The 19602-nt window shown below is 61.0% G+C and overlaps 1 protein-coding gene across 1 annotated transcript; it reads right to left on the reverse strand.

Annotated features, from left to right (window-relative positions):
• Positions 1 to 187: 187 nt before the first annotated feature.
• On the reverse strand, positions 188 to 18661 carry LOC142830812 (acetylcholine receptor subunit gamma-like). Its single transcript, XM_075938141.1, has 12 exons — positions 18516 to 18661; positions 15807 to 15946; positions 14570 to 14614; positions 14031 to 14140; positions 13329 to 13484; positions 10540 to 10637; positions 8280 to 8483; positions 7914 to 8028; positions 6990 to 7104; positions 4158 to 4365; positions 2643 to 2776; positions 188 to 2357 (listed from the first exon to the last, which is right to left on the reverse strand). Exons 1-12 carry the CDS (start codon positions 18556 to 18558, stop codon positions 2193 to 2195), a joined length of 1533 nt encoding a protein of 510 aa, XP_075794256.1. The 5' UTR covers positions 18559 to 18661; the 3' UTR covers positions 188 to 2192.
• Positions 18662 to 19602: the final 941 nt, after the last annotated feature.

Here is a 19602-nt window from a genome sequence, read left to right on the forward strand (position 1 = left end):
GACGTTATAAATACGGACTCTGTGTGGATGCTGAAAGGCTTTCTGTCTGAGGCAGAGCAGTGGGCCAGGAATGTTTGCCATGGACATGCTAATGAGCAAAGCTCTAGGGAACAATGGACCCCTGCAGGCCAAAGACACACCTGACCATGTGACTCTCTCCAGCTTGGAAGAAGCTGGCGGCGGGGGATATAAATAGGCCATGTGGCCGACTCCATCTTGGTTGCCCGGATCTGCTCCTGACCCCAGATGCGGCCTCGCAGGGAATCATGAGCCGGGAAGAACTGTGGACCCCTCCCGACACATAGGATGTGCACCAAGGACTTTTAAGCCATCAGTTATAACATCGCTGCTGCGAGCCTGCATTGAGAACTGGGAGATTCGATGCATGTAATGTATGACACTTAACCTTACTCTCATGCTTTTCTTTCTTTTAATAATAAACTTCTAGATGGTAGATTCTAAAGGATTGGCTCAGCGTGGTCTTGTGGGTGAGATCCAGAGTGTAAATTGACCTGGGATCAATGACTGGTTTCTTGGAACCGGACAGAACTTGTTCGGGGTAGGTGAGATTGGGTCCTATAACCCTTCACCTGGGGGCAGGCCCGGGGCTGTTTGGGGCATGGAGAGAGCTGGGGTCTCCGAGGGGTTTTCCTCGAGAGGCTTCTGGCTGGCCAGGCAGGCAGCCGAAGTGCTCTGTGTAACTGGTTTGTGGCCTATTTGGGAAGGGCCGCCAGTCAGGGGCTAGAGAGAGCCCCGAGTTTGAGCAATTTGCCCTGAGCGGACACCCTCAGTGGTGCCCAGACCTGGCCCGGTCTGTCAAGGTGGCATAGTCGGCAGGAGCTTCGGATCCAGACCCCACGCTGTCTAAATTTGATCTTTTGGTTTTGAGAGTTTGATTGGGTAAAGAGCAGCTGAAATGAGTCAGCAACAATATGAGAGTCGGGACAGAGAGTCCTTGAAGGAGTTGTGCTCAGAGAGAGGCCTTGACTTTAGGAAAAAAGCTCCTGAGCAGCAGTTGATATCTTTGCTAGTGCAGAACGACCAGAGGGCCAGAGAGTGGCCCCCACCCGATGCTACAGATGCGGTGGCAGAAGAAGTTCGAAAGCAGCAGGCATTGCAGAAAGTGGAGCTGGAACACGAGAGGGCCCTTGCCGACTTGCGTCGAGAGGACCACGCACGTCGAATGGAAGAGCTGGCAGCCCAACTCCGAATAACGGAACAGCAACAAAGGATACCACAACCTGAGAGCCAGTCCCCACTTGCCAACAAGCTTTGGGAAAGGATCTGACCCATCTTCAACGATAAAGGAGTTTTTAGCCACCTTCGAGCGCATTTGCAACGTGACACCTGGCCCATAGGGGTTCATGGCCAATGAGGGGGCTGGCCAGAGCTCCCCAGACAGTCTGGCACCAGCGGGACGCTGCGTGGCCGGATTGCGGGTGCTCCGGGGGTGCTCTGCTAACGCACAGGAATCCCGCAGCCTGGAAGAGCCGATCTGGACGTGTGTTCCCACAGCCGTGGCTGGCGTACCTGGACACACAGCAGCCCACGGGCAGCCTCTCCTGCCCACATCCCTCTGCCGCGTGGCACGGAAAGTGGAGGAGGACACATCTCCCCTCCCCCCGGCTCCCCGGGCCTGCCTGCCCCACCCCGCCCCCAGCAAAGGAGCTCAGGAGCTGTTTGGACACACAGTGGTGTTTACTCCCACGCCTGGTGCACGTGATACACACGCGGCCGCCGGGATCTCCTGCCAAACCCCCATGCAGCTGCCCTGCCCCCCTCATGGGCACAGGCAGGTGGCTTGCCTCTGAGCTGCCAGCTTCAGTGCTGGGGGTGGGGCCCAAATTCAGCCAGCACCCTTCAGCGGTCCCCTTCCCACGCGAGAGGGCTGCAGCTGGGCACCACGTGGGCACGGACGGCTCTGCACTCCGCAGATTGTCTGCCATCCCTCCCCGCGGGCTGGGTGGCCTCCATCTGCAGCTCCCACAAGCAGTCCCGGCTGAAGGGTCCAGTGGGTGGGGGGGTGCGGCCGCCGGCTCCATCCTCCTGCAGCTCTGTGAACCCTGCCTAGGACGTGGCAGCTTCCTGCATAGAGCCCAGGGGACCCTGGCAGGGCTCAGCCTCCCCTGGCAGAGCTGTGGGGGCGGCTCTCCGCAGCCCCGGTGCCAGGGCCTGCGTGCAGACGTCCAGGGCTACGGCAGGTAGCGCTTGGGGTCCCCAGGGAAGGGCGCTGCGGGCGCTTGGTTGAAATGGGCCATCAGGAAGATGCTGACGGTCCCCAGGACGAAGAGCGAAGCCATGACCAGGAAGCAGACCCGGTCGATGACTCGCCCCACCAGGATCCACTCCTCGTTCTCCTGCGGGGGGGGGGGGGGAAGACACAGATGTTCACGGCCAAACCTGCTGCGGGTTCCCACTGTCGCTCGGCCCACGTGCTCCAGGGCCTGCTGCCTCTGACCCAGTCAGAACTGCGCCTACCTCCCCTGTGGCTAAGCACGGCCCCGGATCCCCCCCAGAGTGGTTCCCCTTTCCAGCTCGGTCTCCGAGCTGCTTCTCCATGCTCGGGTCCCTACACGGGGAGCCCTTCTGGCCCCATTCCCATGGGCCCCCTGTAGGCTCCTGTTCTGCTGGGGCAGACTCACGTTGTCAAAGTCGTTCTGCTCCTGCAGGGTCCTGGCGATGTGGTTACAGGCGTCCACGCAGGCCTGGATCTCAGGACCTGCCTGCACCAAGCTGTGGCAGAGATCTTGGCTGCGCCCGTTTTCCAGGCCTCTCCCTGGAGATGAAGAGGAGGCGCCGGGATAGCACCGGATCAGCGCGGCACCAGAAAGCCCCCACTCCCTCGGGCGTCTCAGGCCCCTGGCCTTTTGCAAAGCACCAGCCAGCCCTCCCCCAGAGAAGCCTGAATGCTGCTGGCGTCCATGGCTCTCCCCGAGGGGACGGCCTGTGCGGGGACGGGTCTCCTGGGCGTCTCTCGTGTTTGGCTTTGGAGCTGTGCACCCCAGCGGTGTCGGTGTTTGAGGTCAGCTCCTGGAGCAGCCCCCAAGTAGCCAGCCAGGGTGTGGGAGAAGGGCTAGCCAGGTTGACTGGCCTCTCAAGGAGCTTCCAACGAACAATGCAGCGTGGGAGGCACCAACTACACGGAGGGACTTCCCTGCAGCCCCTCAGGCCGGAGCCTGGGCCTTGTCATCCCCCTGCAAAGGGCCGAGCCGCACGTGGGCAGGCGACTTGCTCGTGTGTCTCCAAACTCCAGCCTGGGGCCGACTTTCCCCAGCAGGACCTGTGGGAGTCCCTCCTCACGGCCCAGGACACAGACAGGGTCCCGGAGAGGCCTCCATTTTGTCTTCCATCCAGACTCTCCCCTCGGGGGGAACTTCCTGACTCGCTGAAGCTCCGAACAAAGGGCTGAGGGGCTCTGGCTAAACTGGAGACTTGACTGAAGCCAGCCGTCGCCTCCGGCTCTACTGCCAGCCTGCCCCAAGGACTCTGCCGCTGGGGGGGTCTGAGCCCTCTAACCACCCAACGCTCTCTGAATAACCCCTATAGGGTCGAACAGACGGGCCCCGCGAGCACGCTGGGGAAGAGCTGAGGTGCAGGTGGGCCTGGGGATGTGACTGGTCCTTGGGGGCCGGAGGAGCCTTTTTATTTGGCGCGATGGAGTTTCACACCCTCTCGCCGGCCCCAGGAGCAGTGCTGGCCACGGCCCAGAGAACAGGAGTGTCGGAGGGGACTGCTTGGCGGCTCCTTGCCGGCCAATGTGGAGAAGGGACGTGCGCTTGGGGGCTGGCTTGGTGTCTGATGGCGGAGGGCCCCGGGTCGTGGGCTGCGAGTAGCCCTGCCCCTAAGCCTTTTGCCCAGAATTGGCCCCCTCAGCGGTGCCCCCAGAAACCCCGTATTACAAGGGGTGAGGAACACGGGGTTTCCTCTCTTCCTCAGTCCAGCTCCTCACACTTGGTGGCCGTGGTGACACCCTCAGCCTGGTCCCGTTCCCCTGTCAGCCCCGCCCTCCCAACCCCATTCCAGCCCCGAGGGGGTGCTGTTGGGGGTGAGTTTGCTGCTGGTTAAAGGCCAAGGGGAGCCACAGTCTGTGGGGTGGGGACATCTATGCTAAGGGCCCCAGGCCCTGGCCGCCCCTGCCCCCCCGAGCTGTCACTCACCGATCTTTTCCAGGACGGCCTTCATCAGCCCGTCCCTCTCCTTCTGCTTCTCAAAGATCAGCTCCGTCCGGGCCTTCCACAGCATGTACTCGTCGGCCTTCACCATGAGCCCCAGCGAGCTGCGGCGCCGAGCCCTCAGCGGGCGGGCGGCCACGTCGCTGCGGCGCATGTGCATCCCCAGGAAGTGGGGCAGTCGCCGCAGGCAGATCTGGGGACAGAGCGAGGAGCCGGCGCCGTCACACGCACGGGACCGGGGCAGCCGGCACCATCACGCTCAGCCCAGGGGAGCCCTGTCTGCTGGGACGGGGCTCACCGAGCGGCAGCCTGGCCCCGGGGCTGCTCCATCGGCACCCGGCCGTGACTCCTGGCACCAGTGGGAGTGGAGCAGCCTGGCTCCGTCTCCCATACCTCAGCCGAGGGGGGCCTGCCTGAGGGGGGCTAATGCCCAGCAGTCCCTTGGCAGGTTGAGGCCTGGCTCTATCCCTGCAGCCCTGCCCCCCAGGCCCTCCTGTGGGCCTGCGCAAAGCGGTGTGGAGACGCGGTCGGATCAGGTAGCGAGCCCGCAACGCTGGTGCTGCACGGTAGTGAAACAGAACGTAAGAACGGCCACCCTGGGTCAGACCAAAGGTCCATCCAGCCCAGTATCCTGCCTGCCCACAGTGTCCCGTGCCACGTGTCCCAGAGGGAGTGAACAGAGCAGGGAATCATCAAGTGATCCCTCCCCTGTCACCCATTCCCAGCTTCTGACAAACAGAGGCTAGGGAGCCCATCCCTACCCATCCTGCCTAACAGCCATTGATGGACGTATCCTCTGAATTTATCTAGGACTTTTTTGAACCCTGTTAAAGGCCTGGTCTTCACAACATCCTCTGGCAAGGAGTTCCACAGGTTGACTCTCTGTTGCATGAAGAAATACTTCCTTTGGTTTGTTGTAAACCTGCTACCTGAAACCAGGGCCAGACCCTGCATCCTCCTGGGGGAGCGTGCCCCACAGCACTGTGGGTCAGGCAGTCTGTTTGAGTCTCTGGGGCTCAGGATCCCCCACAACGGCTCAAAAGCTCCATGTACTTGCCTCTGCCCTCAGTCCTTCCCCTGTCTTTTCCTGAGGGCAGTGACTGGTGCGGGAGGGAGCATGTGGGGTATCACATTAATGGATTTTTAATACGAGTAGGAACATACGAGTAGGAACATGGTTATTGCACCCACTGGTGTGGGTTTGCCCCAGATGGGGTGCACGGGGGCCCCGGGAGGTGGGAAGTGAAGGCGTTCGCGATGCTGGCTCCGCCTAGGCGGCTCATGTCCGTGTACGATCTGTGCGTGTAACGTGACGAATACGGGCTCTGTGTTTGTATTTTACACGGAGGCAGCAGTGGGCGTGGACCCCCTGCCGGGAGGGGCGGTCGCTCAGTGCTGCATGGACAGTGGCTCTGCAAGGTCGCCAGTTGACCCCTGAGGAGCGCACAATGGCCCCTTGCCTGAGACAGACCCACCTGGCTACTCCATGGCTCCTGGCCTAGGAAGGACATAGGCTGGCTTGGTGGTCATGGATCTGCCCCATTTTGGGAGGCACCAGCGCCCAGGAGAACACTGGGTTTCCCTCCTCCTGGGCAAGGTGATAAAAGTATCCTGAGGCGCCTCCATCTGGTCTCCTCCTGCCCTCTGCTCCAGACGCACCTTGGCCAAGGACATCCTAACATGGGATGTACTCCAGAGACGTGTAAGCTGGCCGGTTGTTCCATCTCTGCTAAGAGCCTGGGTGATCGATCTATGTAACGTATTCTCTTTAACGTCTTACTCTCAGCCTTTTCTCTCTTTTATTACTAACCCTTTAGATGTTAGAGTCTAAGGGTCTGGCCCAGCTAGGGATGTAAAGGTATGTCTACACTACCCTCCTAGTTCGAACTAGCGGGGTAATGTAGGCATACCGCACTTGCAAATGAAGCCCAGGATTTGAATTTCCCAGGCTTCATTTGCATAAGCGGGGAGCCGCCATTTTTAAAACCCCGCTGGTTCGAACCCCGTGCAGCGCGGCTACACGGGGCATGAACTACCGTTACTCCTCATTTCACGAGGAGTGATGTGGCAGCAAAGGTGGGGAGAGCGGCAGCCAGTGCTGGGGGGAACCGGTTTACAAGCCAGTTCCCCCCAGCACTGTCTCCGCAGAGGCAGGGAAGGTGGAGACACAGCGGGAAACAGGCGAGCAGGGACTGAAGCAGTCCTCACTCACGCCGCTCCTGCTGCGATTCTGCTTTCGAAATGTACAAGAGTCCCAGCGGCGAATAGGGCTCTTGTACATTTCAAAAGGAAGCCCCATGCTACAGTTCAAAGGTGGAGGTGCCCTTATAGACTAATTGAATAGTCCCTGGAAATCTCATTGACTATTCGATTACTTAATTAATCCAAATGTAACATCCGTAGGGCCAGCGGGCTCTTTTGGGTACGATCCAAGGTGTGAGTTGACCGGGGACTGTGGCTGGTCCTTTGGGATGGGGAGAACCTGTGCAGAGCTGGTGAGATGGGTTTTATAACCTCTCGCCTGTGCAAGGAGCAGTGCTGGCTGTGGCACAGATTAACGGGGGGGTGTCTTTGCTTGTGAGATTCTCGCTGGGCCGAGTGGCAGCTGCAGTGCTCTATGGCTGGCTCGGTGCCTTATAGAGGGGGACCCCCAGTCTTCGGCTGCAAGTAGCCCTGGTTCTAAGCAGTTCACCTCTCAGCGGTGCCCCAGATGCCCTGCTGGCTCAGGGAGGAGCAGGGGGAGGCTGATGCCGCGAGCGTTAGGCAGGTCGCTACCAGCATGGGGGGGAGGGGAGCCCACCAGCCCCTCCATCCTACCTGCCGCACTCTCTGCGACATGCTGTGCGTGTTGGGTGTCCTCAGTGACACGTTCAGCACGATGACCGCGTTGGCCACGATCAGCACCGTCACCACCAGGAGGAAGGTCAGGTACCTGGCGGGGAGAAGGAGCCGCGGAGGCGGGTCGCCAGGCCTGCTTCCCCCAACCCTGTCTCACCAGCCACAGCCAGGCACGGCATCTGCTGGTCCTTGGGGCTGTGTCCAGGCAGCAGACACCAGACAAAGCCGAGCACCAGGGAATGGGAACTGCCCGGATCTCTCGCTGCCCAGCAGTGACGCTGCAGCCCATCTGCATGCAGGAGACTAAGGGAGCCCGGACCAGAACTCCCCCATGGGCAGCTAATCCGCTATCCCTTCTCCTGCAGCAGCCAACTCCGATAACGCACCTATGGGGTGGGGAATCTCCCTCTGAACTCGCAGCTGCCATTCCAAGCATGAAGGATGGTGCTTAGAGCTCCACCCCACCCCCTGGAGCACACACTCAAGTCTCACCCGGCTATTTGCCTCGGCATCATCATGCAGCAGTGAGTTCCGCAGATTAACTGTGGGCTGTGCAGCAAGGTGTATCCTGTGGGCTGCTAGGCATTCTGTTCAGGCATGCCCTCATCCTGGCAGTGCAGGGCAGGGAAACTGGGAGCGGCACAACCACGCCTGCACAGGCCTCGGAGGCAGCCCTCTGTGCTGAGCTACCAGTGCCCCCAAGCCCCACCCGCGACGGCTCTCATTCTCTGGCCCTGCCCATTCCCATGTTGTCCCTCAGAGCCGGGCCTCAAAGGACCCCACTGAGACTGAAGCGAATCATATCAGCTGGGATGCAGGGGAGGAGGAGAGCCGAGCGGGTTTGGGAGCCCACCCCGGACCCTGCCGGATGTGGGCTGGCAGGCCTCGGGGAGCAGCCCTTACCTGCCAATGAGCGGCATGGCGTCGGAGGTCTCGGGCACCTTCTGCGCGATCAGGAACAGGAAGACCGTCTGGGCCAGGAGGACGTTGATGGAGACCGTGCACTTCTGGCCGCCCGCTGCCGGGATGCAGAACGCGAGACATGAGCCCGGGTCTGCCCCCCAACCCCCACACGCTGGCCCCTCCGCCATGTTGGCCACCTCCTGGGAGGAGCTTTGCTCTTCTCCTGCGCCCGCGAGCGGGGTCGAGCTCTGTCCCCCTCCGTGGCTGCCATGCTGGGAGGTGTGGATTGTCCCCGCGCCAATGCCAGCGGTTCGAGCTGTGCCGGGGGCTGCTAAGGCGGGGGCCAGCCAGCGAGCCAGGCTCTACCTTTGGCAGGCAGGAAATACACCAGCACGGCCACGGAGGAGATGAGCACGCAGGGCACGATGATGTTGATGACGTAGAAGAGCGGTTTGCGCTGGATGATCAGGTAGAAGACGACCTGCTGGTAGCCCAAGTCGTCCGGGGTGAAGCGCTCGGCGTTCACGATCTTCTTGGCCGGCCGGTGCTTGATCATCCACTCCCCGTTCTCTGCCGGAAAGACGACACCGCGCGAGAATGGAAACCGCCCCGGCACAGCATCATGGGGACCCCACTCTGGGCCCCGACTCCCTTGGGGAGCAGCAGGCATTGCCCCGGGCGGGGGCCGAAGGAGCTTGTCCAGCGACCCCTGCTGGTGGATGCTTGGAACTGCCTCTCTCAGCTGGGGCCGTCAGCTGCAGGGCAGGGGAATCTGGCTCGCTGGCTCGGAGCCCGGGATGCAGCCAGAATGGCACCAAGGTGCCCATTCTCCCTAGGCGTTTGTGGGGGGGCGGGCTTGGGAACAGCGGGGGGCTGGGCTGTGAGTCTATCTGCCCCTCTGCACACCTCCGCAGCGTGAATGACAGGGCCAGCTGAGCAAGTATTGACATTGTGTCTGGGCAGCCGGCGCCCATTCCCCTTGCTCCAGCTGCTGCCGCGTCTCTAGGGGACGGAGCGGGCGTGAGACAATGCCTGATCCATCCGGGAAGAGAAATCCTGCCCTGGGGACTTCCCGGGGGGGGGGGGGGGCAGATAAAGATCTGGGGCAGGGAGATTTACAGCAGTGGCTGGGAGCTGCAGGACACACACAGCCACCAGCTTCCTGCCTCCCCGTGGGGGCTGATGCCCAGGGGCCCGATCCTGCCTGGGGGGGCTAAGCGATGCCCGTTCAGTGCAGCGGCCTCGGAAGCAGGCTTTGGGGAGCCGCACGTGAGGCCTTACGAAGGTTTCTTGTTTTCCTGTCGGCTGCCGGAGCGCTTATTTCTGAGCCTCTCCGGCGCCCCGGCTCGGCCTGGTGACGAAAGACTAGATCTCGCCGCCCCCAGAGCGTTTTGTCCCTCCGGACGCCGTGACACGTCTGCCTGCGAGAGTTCCAGGTCCTGAATCGCTCCCCGCCTGGGCCCGGGTCGCTCCAGGGGCGATGGGCAGGCAGAGCGCCGGAGGACAGGGTAGAGCAACACATCGCTGCTCTCTCGGGGCGTGACTCGTAAGCAGCTGGGCGCTGGTGCCGGCTGCTCACAGCCCTCGGGGCAGGGGGGTCCCAGCCGTGGCTCCCACGACCACTGGCACTTGAGCTGAGACACTAATGGAGCCGGGGGACCGGCCCGAGAGGGGGCATGGCCCCAGCCCGGAGCTTTCGGGGCAGGAGAGGAGTGAGATTCGAGGAGGCTCCAGGGCCTCTTCTGTCTCCGGCCCCCCCCCTCGCCCGCCGGCCAACTTCAGCCCTTCCTTGCCACCCGACTGCCTATCCCTCTGCCCAGGCCCAGTCTCCTCGCTCGGCCAGTCCTCATCCCCTTCCCGGCCGTCTGCTGAGCCCCAGTCTCCTGCCCCCGCCCCCCGTCTCCCCTTCTCCCCCGCCCAGCCTCTGTGCCCAGCCAGTCCCAGCCTTCCCTCCCCCCTTGCCCCATTCCCCCCAGGCTGCTCCCTCCCCCTGCCACGGGATGTTTTTGCCCCCCGAGATGGCTCCTCCTTCATGCTGCCTGGGCATTAGCACTGGGGCAGGTTCCCAGCTCTAAGCGCCTGTGCCCAGCCCCGACCCACCCGGCAGCAGCCACCCTGGAGCCCCCCAATGCAGCAAGCTTGGTCGCTCTGGCAGTGGGAGACTATGGAGCATGCTCAGTCCGGCCCGAATCTTTGGAGATTTTAGCTGCTAGTCTCTGCTGAGCACAGAGGCTTATCCCAGGGCCAGGTTTGGATGGCAAAGGGTCCAGCCCAGCTCAAAGCCCTCTCCCCTGCCTGGTGCCATGTTTCAAACCCCTGTTCAAAGCATGGGGGCGCTACAGCTGTTCTTCCTGGAACAGTATTCTCTCTCCCCCTCCCCCCACCCCCGGCTTCATTCTTGGACCTGGTTGGTGCTTTGGCTGCTAGTTCCCAAAATTCAGCCCGAGGCAGGCGCCCGGTGTGGAAAATGTCAGCCGAATGCTTGGAGTTCGGCAAAGATTTGAAGCAACTGAAAACAAAATCATAGCGGGCCAAGAGCTGGAAGATTTCCGGAGCCACAACGGGTCGGCTTGCCCCGCTGGGCCAGGGAAGACCCCGGGGACAGGCGGAGGATGCGGGTTGTTACCTGTGAAAGCTTCGGGGTCGATGACGATCCACTCGATGGTCTGCCCGTCTTCCACCGTCAGCAGCAGGTTGATTTCATTGGCACTGTAGGTCTGGGACCTGCGGGGGAGGCTGCGTGTGGCCGAGACTGGCTGTCTAACGGAGATGCTCATGCACACGGAAGTGCTAAGCTCCAACCCGCCCCTGGGTGCTTCAGCCAATCCTAGGGCCGGCGCCGCAGCCAGACGTGCACTGGACTGCGGGATTGGAAGCACCGTGGCATCTGGGCTGCTTGGCCTAGCTCCTACTGCTCCAGCACCTCCCCAGCTCGGGGTCAGGCCTGTCTCTGACTCAGACCCATCCCACGCCGCACCCCTGCAGCTGTGGCTTTGGGGCAGGGCAGACCTGGGCACAGATGGGGAAGTTTCCAGATAGGCCCCGATCCTGCAATTGAACCCACACGGCAGCTCCCTGAGTCTGACATCAGGGTGGTACGTGGGGGGCTCATGCTGCAGGCCGGGGACTCAACTGTCGGCATCATGTGGCCTCAGGCACGTCCCCAGAGCCGTGTCCCACCATAAGTGGGAGCTTTGCTTGTCCAACACCCTTCAGGGACGAGCCGGGGAGCTCCCACAGAATCATAGAACCATAGAGTGGAAGGGACCTCAGAAGGTCAAGTCCAGCCCCCTGCTCTAGGCAGGACCAATCCCAACTAAATCAACCCGGCCAGGGCCTTGTCAAGCTGACACTTAAACACCTCTAGGGATGGAGACTCCACTACTTCCCTAGGGAACCCATTCCAGTGCTTCACCACCCTCCTAGGGAAATAGTTTTTCCTAATATCCAACCTGGACCTCTCCCACCACAACTTGAGACCATTGCTCCTTGTTCTGTCATCCGTCACTACTGAGAACAGCCTCTCTCCATCCTCTTTGGAACCTCCCTTCAGGAAGTTGAAGGCTGCTATCAAATCCCCCCTCACTCTTCGCTTCTGCAGACTAAACAAACCCAAGTCCCTCAGCCTCTTCTCATAAGTCATATGCTCCAGCCCCCTAATCATTTTGGTTTCCCTCCACTGGACCCTCTCCAATGCGTCCACATCCTTTTTGTAGTGGGGGGCCCAGAACTGGACACAATACTCCAGATGTGGCCTCACCAGAGCCGAATAAAGGGGAATAATGACATCTCTGGATCTGCTGACAGTGCTCCTCTTAATGCAACCTAATATGCCATTAGCCTTCTTGGCTACAAGGGCTCACTGTTGACTTCTATCCAGCTTCTCATCCACTGTAACCCCCAGGTCCTTTTCTGCAGAACTACTACTTAACCGGTTGGTCCCCAGCTTGTAACAATGCTTGGGATTCTTCCGTCCCAAGTGCAGGACTCTACACTTGTCCTTGTTGAACCTCATCAGATTTCTTGTGGCCGAATCCTCCAATTTGTCCAAGTCACTCTGGACCCATCTCTTCCCTCAAGCGTATCTACCTCTCCCCCCAGCTTAGTGTCATCCGCAAACTTGCTGAGGGTGCAATCCATCCCCTCATCCAAGTCATTAATAAAGATATTGAACAAAACCGGTCCTAGAACCGAACCTTGGGGCACTCCGCCAGAAACTGACCGTCATCCTGACATCGAGCCATTGATCACTACCCGCTGGGCCCGGCCTTCTAGCCATCTTTCTATCCATCTTACCGTCCATTTATCCAATCCACATTCCCTTAACTTGCTGGCAAGAATATTGTGGGAGACCGTATCAAAAGCCTTGCTAAAGTCAAGGTATATCACATCCACTGACTTCCCCATGTCCACCGAGCCAGTTACCTCATCATAGAAGCTAATCAGATTGGTCAGGCACGACTTGCCCTTTGTGAATCCATGCTGACTATTCCTAATCACTTTCCTCTCTTCCAAGTGCCTCAATATGGATTCCTTAAGGATCCCTTCCATGATTTGTCCAGGAACCGAGGTAAGACTGACCGGCCTATAGTTCCCTGGATCGTCCTTCTTCCCTTTTTTGAAGATGGGCACTACATTTGCCTTTTTCCAGTCATCCGGGATTTCTCCCGATCTCCACGACTTTTCAAAGATAATAGCCAAAGGCTCCTCAATGACATTTGCCAACTCCCTCAGTACCCTCGGATGCACTAAGTCCGGACCCATGGATTTGTGTACGTTTAGCTTTTCTAAATAGTTCCTGGCTGATGCTGGGGGAGGGGAACCTGCGTCACTAACCGTGACTGGCACAGCATGTAGTAAGCGCTTCAGAGACCAGAGCCGGCCACGCTCTGTAGCCACAGGCTGATCGGAGGGGGACGCCAGTCAGACAAGCCGCCGGGGGCCGATCCAGCACTCTGTGCCGGCTGGCATCCCTCTCCCACCCACACCCCCCTGGCTCCCTTGGACCGGGGGCCACACGATGGGCGGATTTGTGGGCAGGGGGAGAAAGGGTTGATCACAGGACGTCTGACAAACAGGGCGCCTGGCTGCTGCACTCAGGAGATGGGCCCAGGGTGAAGGGCTGGAACGGGGGGCCCTGGCTTTCTTGGCTGGCCTGCCATTGTGGCTGGCTGGGCGACCACCGTGGTCGTGCCACAGTAACCGGCGTGGCGGCTGCCGCAGAGCTGAGCGCGACCCGCCTCTGGCTACGGCGGAGGGAGGGGCAGCGGGTCACAGCTGTGCATGGTGCCACAGGCCCCTCCGGGCTGGTGTGGGCAAGAGGGTGCAAGAGCTGCCTGCTCAGCAGGAGCCCTGCGTGCACACCCGGGTGCTGCCCCCGCCCCCTGGCCCTGTTCCCGGGCCGCCCGCACTCACTGGAACACCATGGAGCAGTTCTGCCAGTCGAAGGGGAAGTAGGTGACGAAGATGGCGCAGGAGGTGCGGTAGATGGCGGGCGGCATCCACAGGAGGCAGCCACTGGACTCCAGCAGGGTGTTGCAGTACAGGGTGATCTCAAACACCCCGTCGATGCTGCCGGAGGAGACGGGCCAGTCAGGCCAGCCGGGCGCTCCCTCCCTCCCACCCTGCCCGCCCGGAGCTTTTGCTGTGGGCGAGCCACTGCCCACGGGGCTGGACCGTCCCAGGGCCAGAGATCAGCGCCCAGCAAGGCAGGAGCGATCCCAAAATGCCCCTGGACACCCAACCCCCCAAGGACCCGCTATCAGCTGTGGAACAGTGCGTGATGGGGTGGGGGAGGTGCACCACCACTGCCCTCTGCTGGATGGAATCAGAACTGCTCATGGCTGGCATCACGCCACTGCCTATTGGTGGCAGCTCCCAGGAGATAAAAGCTTACTACCGCTGCATCTATCGCAGACCTCCCTCTTTAGTCCACCTGCCAGGGCCCTGTGCTGCCAGTGCAGAGCACGTGGGGTTCTGTCTGGGCGAGGTTAGCTGCTGCCTGTGACGTCGCTGGCAGCGAATGGAGCCGCAAAGGGGGGGCCGGCCGAGGTGAGTTTCGACTGCTGGTGTCCTGAGCAGCTTCCCCCGGCCCTGCCGGGTGTTGCAGCCGCTCACTTGTTCTCCAGGACGATGTCGGGCAGCCACACCTCGGTGGAGGGCACCCTCAGTAGCTGGATGTTGTCGTATTTGTCAGGATCCCACTGCAGCCGGTAATCGCACCATTTCTGGAAGAGAGGGGAAGGGCCTGAGCAAAGCAGGGCCGGTCACTTGGCATAGAAGGAGCAACTCTGGCTCCCCCACCCAAAGACCACACGGCTGAGGGGCGTGGGCTGCAGGGAACAGGCATGCTCCGGCCCCGGCTGGGGTTTCTCTGTGACTTGTTCTGGGAGCCCCAGAACTCACGGGTGATGACAGGGCGGGGGCGTAGCTGGGGGCTGCACCCCGGGGCCTGCGCTCCGAGCCAGGGGCTCTGCCTGTGCAGCTGATCTCAGCGCTACGGAGCGAGGCCCACACAATCCCGGCGTCAGCGGGGGCGCGTCTGGCACCTGCCTTCAGGGCAGGAGAGGCTGCGGCCCCCCAGTTATGGGTGCCAGAGGGCTGAGGAAGCTTCGGGGGGGGGGGGCGTGGCCGATCTCTGCCCCAGGGCACCTTACCATCTCAATCCAGATGTTGGTGGTGAGGGTCTCTTCCCGCTCGTTCTGGGAGCCGGAAAGAAAGGAGAAGGGGTCAGTGGTGGTGGGTGGCCCTGTGGCGGCACCCAGGAGCTGTGTAATGCCTGCCAGCAAGCGGGCCCCCAGGCAGCGCCCTCCTTGGGGGGCTCCGGCGCGTGGGATCCTGAGGCATCACATCCCAGGCTGCAGCAGTGGGGGCGGCAGGCGTGCCCTGAGCAGGGCAACAGCCCCGGCGGTAATATTGTATTTGCATATTTGCATATTCGTTATTTATTCTAATAAAATGTTACCGGTCCACCAAAAGTTTGTGAATGGGTTTGCCGGTCCGCGGCGTAAAATAGGTTGGGAACCACTGCTCTAAGGCGCTCACTGCCCCCTGCCCTCCTCCCCAGCCCCAGCTCTGCCCATGCAGCTCCCCCCACTCAGGGTGTGTCTAGCCTGCAGGGTTTTTTCGAAAAAACTTCCCCTGTGTCTAGACCGCTGCCACGTTCTTTTGAAAGTAAATCGAAAGAACACGGCAGTTTTTTCGACCGCGGAAAACCTCGTTTTACAAGGAACGCCTTTTCTTGGACGTGCTCTTTCTCAAAAAGGGGCTACGTCCTGCACACTGTGCTTTTTCGAAAGAGAGCATCCAGACTGCCGCGGCTCGCTTTTTCGAAAGTACCGTTGTAGTCGAGATGCTCTTTTTCTAAAGTATCTTTCAAAAAAGCCTCTTTCGAAAGAGGCTTGCAGTCTAGACGTAGCCTCAGTCACCACCCCGTGCCTTCCCCCCCCAGCCCTGGCACGAGGATTCCCCTTTGGGGACTAGGACACAGCATCCTGCAGTCAATTCCATGGGCACCTGCCCCTGCCCATGCTGACAGCCGGGCGGGACTGGCTGTCCCGGATCAGGGCCAGGTGCTGCTGGATGCCTTTCGGGACAGGCTGGCCCCGGACTCAGCATGTTCCTGGCATCGGTGCCTCCTGCCTCCGTCATTCTCCATCCTGGGCTGCCTGCCCTCGGATCTCTGCCCTCCACGCTAGGCCTGAGGGGAAGCAGCCATCCCTGCCCCCTCCTCACGGGACGCCGCCCCCTTGGTTTGGGGCAGGGGCTGGGAGCAAGCGGAGCTGCATCTGGAGGAAGACAGGGAAGGGCCCTGGGCAGCAGCCTGGGGGAAGTCAGGCCTCCCGCCGCCGAGGGGCGCTTGCTGGCCCGGTGCGGGCGGGAGGCTCGGCTTACCAGGGAGATGAGGTTGGTGAGGGTCAGCTTCAGCGTGACGTTAATGATGTCGCCTTCCCGCTGGGCCGGGCGCAGGTTGCGGTTGTAATTGGCCATCAGGTCGCTGAGTAGCTTCTCCTCCTGGTTCCGGCACCGCACGGCTGAAAGCAGGGCCCGGCCAGCCGCTGAGGGAAGCAGGCACCACGCCGTCCCCACCCCAGCCCCTCCAGCACTGGCCACCCTCCGCCTGACCTGAGTCCTGCTGGCCCAGGCGGCTGCAAGACACGCTCCCCTTCCGCCCCTCCACCACCTCCCCCAGCCTCGCCCCTTCGACAGGGCGCTCCGTGTCCCTGCCCCCTCCAGCCACGCCCGAAGTGAGCAACTGGGGCTGCCCAGAGTTGTGCTGGGGGTGGGGGTGGGGGGGGGGGGGGGCGGTGTCACAAGCCAACCATTCATGGGAGCAACTTTTAGCAACTTCCCTGGGGTTTGAACTGACGACAGGCAAGAGGGCAACCAGCTTGCGGGGTGGAGGATGGGACGTCTGGGGGGCTGTGCACGCTGAGGATAAAAGCCTGTTTTGCCGAGGGGTGACTTCTTGCGCACGAGGGGCAGAGCTCTCTGCTTTGGAGCCGAGGGGCGCTGGTTCAAAGCTGGCCAATGACCGGCAGGTGGCTGTGGGGGCAGAAGCCCTGTGGCAGGCATCTGCCTAGTCTGGTCCCGACTCCGAGGCCCCAGAAGGAGCAACTGTGGCGTGAACTCATCAGGCGACGTGTCTTGAACCCAGCTGCACGGTGGGCTAAGAATGAGACCCCACAGCCTGCCTGCTCCAGCCTGGGATGGATCCCCGTCGGTTGCCCTGACCCTCGGCTCGCCAGCTGCTGTTTTACAAATCCCAGGTGCGGTTAAATTATCCATGGCCAATGACAGGCCAATCGCGGGAAGGAGGCGCCTCTGCGGGAAGCTTGAAGTGCTAACGAATTACCTTCGTTAGCAAACCTGCCGCTGCTTACTGGAAAGCATGGGGGCCGGGGTGAATCAAAGTGTGCCAGGGTGCAGTGCTGGCAGCTGGCCAACGTGTGTGTGTGTGTGTGTGTGTGTGTGCGTGCACACGTGGCATGGGCATGTGCACATGTCTCTGACTTCTCTGGGCTCAGAGCCCCTGCTAACAGGCAGCAGCTGGCCCCCCTGTCAAGCAATAATGCCCATCAGTATGGTGCTGCGGCCTCAGTCATTCACGCTCTCAAAGCAGGAGGAGTCCAGTTCAGTCCCCCTTCCACCCTGGTGCCGAATAGACAAGGGAACCAGCAGCGTGAAATGCACAAGGGTGAGTGCCCCTCGCTGGCCAGTTTGAAATGGACCAGGAATGGCCGTATAAAATGGATAAAGACGGGTGCCCATGACCGGCAGTGTGAAATGCACGAGGGTGAGTGACCCTCCGACCGGCACTGTGAAATGCACGAGGGTGAGTGACCCCCCCCCGACCGACACTGTGAAATGCACGAGGGTGAGTGACCCCCCCAACCAACACTGAAATGCACGAGGGTGAGTGACCCCCCGACCGGCACTGTGAAATGCACGAGGGTGAGTGACCCCCCCCGACCGACACTGTGAAATGCACGAGGGTGAGTGACCCCCCCCGACCGACACTGTGAAATGCACGAGGGTGAGTGACCCTCCGACCGGCACTGTGAAATGCACGAGGGTGAGTGACCCCCCCAACCAACACTGAAATGCACGAGGGTGAGTGACCCTCCGACCGACACTGTGAAATGCACGAGGGTGAGTGACCCTCCGACTGACACTGTGAAATGCACGAGGGTGAGTGACCCTCCGACCGACACTGTGAAATGCATGAGGGTGAGTAACCTCCCGACCAACAGTGTGAAATGCCCGAGGGTGAGTGACCCCCCCAACCAACACTGAAATGCACGAGGGTGTGACCCTCCGACCGACACTGTGAAATGCACGAGGGTGAGTGACCCCCCGACCGGCACTGTGAAATGCACGAGGGTGAGTGACCCCCCGACCGGCACTGTGAAATGCACGAGGGTAACCTCCCGACCAACAGTGTGAAATGCCCGAGGGTGAGTGACCCCCCCAACCAACACTGAAATGCACGAGGGTGTGACCCTCCGACCGACACTGTGAAATGCACGAGGGTGAGTGACCCTCCGACCGACACTGTGAAATGCACGAGCGTGAGTGACCCCCCCGACCGGCAGCTTGAAATGCACGACGGTGAGTGACCCATTTAAGTGCCGCAATGGGGGATGGTGGCAGTGTCCCATCCCCAGGTGGTGGGCAGGGTTCTGGCGGGTGTGTCCTGGTCAGGACTCCCCACAGCTGTACAGGGCCAGGTGCGCTCCATGGTCCCGGGAGCCCCAATCAGGAAGGGCCCCCGCGCTAGGTGCTGTACGTACACACAGCGACTAGACCAGCCTGCCAGCGGCTGTGCGGCCTAGCCAGATGAGGGGGTGCGGCTGCACTCCAAGCCCTGAGAAGGGATGGAGGGTGCCCGTCACAGGGGGGGGCTGTTCCCCACTCCCCCAGCCCTGGGATGGAGTGTGTTGTGGGGGGGTATTGAGTAGTTTCCTGAGCTGCCCTGGTTCCCTGCTGTTGAGCCCAGGACAGAGCCAACAGTCTGACTTTAGCTGCCATCTCCCCAGCACCACACCCGGCCGCCCCTCGCTCCCCCCCTTCCCCCTTAGCCACGGGCTGGGCACCGCTTACCTGTGAGGGAGCCGAGGGCCACAAGCAGAGCCAGGCAGCGCATGGTGGCAGCAGCCTCCCTCCCGGCGCAGCGGCTGCTGTGTGCTCGGCACGCTCTGGAGGTTTATTTTGGGCTGCGGCCGCCCCCTGCACCCCGCCTCTCCCCATGCTCCATGCCTGTGGTCCAGCTGTCCGGCCGGCATTGTCAGCTGTTTCCCCATGGATGGCCAAGTGCCGGGAGACAACAATGGGGGCGGGGCGCTGACCGTGGCATGCGGGGAGGGGGCGACTCAACCTGGCAGCCGCCCGCCAGGGACGCGCAGACACCCCTCCCCCGTGCTGAGTGGGGCAATGTCAGTAGTCCTATGAGCCACGGCCTGCCTCAGTTTCCCCATGTGCTCTGTCCTGCTATGTCCCGAGGAGACGTTAGCCCCCTGTAGCAACCTGGTTGGAGGCCAGAATCCTTAGTCTGAATAGACTGGAGGATGCAGAAGAGCCAAGGGGAGCCCTGTGACGGACCGGGCCGTGTCTGGGCACAGCTGAGGGCGTCCGCTCAGGGCGAATTGCTCAACTTTGGGGCTCCTTACAGCCCCCAGACTGGTGACCTCTCCAAACAGGCCACAAACCAGTCCCACAGAGCGCTTCAGCTGCCTGCCTGAAGCCTCCCAAGCAAAACCCCTCCAACATCCCAGCAATATCCGTGCCCCAGATGGCCCTGGGCCTCATACACCGGTGGGGGGTCTTAGCACCCAATCCCCCCTACCCCGAACAAGTTCTGTCCGGCTCCAAGAAACCAGCCACAGATCCCTGGTCAATTTACCCTCTGGACCTTACCCACAAATCACGCTGAGCCAATCCTTTAGAAACTATCCTCTAAAGGTTTATTACTACAATAAAGAAAAGCATGAGAGTAAGATTGTTGAAGAATAGTACATTACATGCATCGAATCTCCCAGTCCTCGATGCAGGCTCTAGCAGAGATGTTACAGCTGCTGGCTTAAAAGTCCTTATTGCGCATCCTAGGATCAGGATGGGTCCACAGTTCTTTCTGGCTCTTCGATTCCTGCATTGCTGCCTCTGGGATGAAGTGCTGAGCTGAAGACCAAGA

This window comes from Pelodiscus sinensis, chromosome 10 (assembly GCF_049634645.1).
Source record: "Pelodiscus sinensis isolate JC-2024 chromosome 10, ASM4963464v1, whole genome shotgun sequence".
NCBI classification, from domain to species: domain Eukaryota; kingdom Metazoa; phylum Chordata; order Testudines; family Trionychidae; genus Pelodiscus; species Pelodiscus sinensis.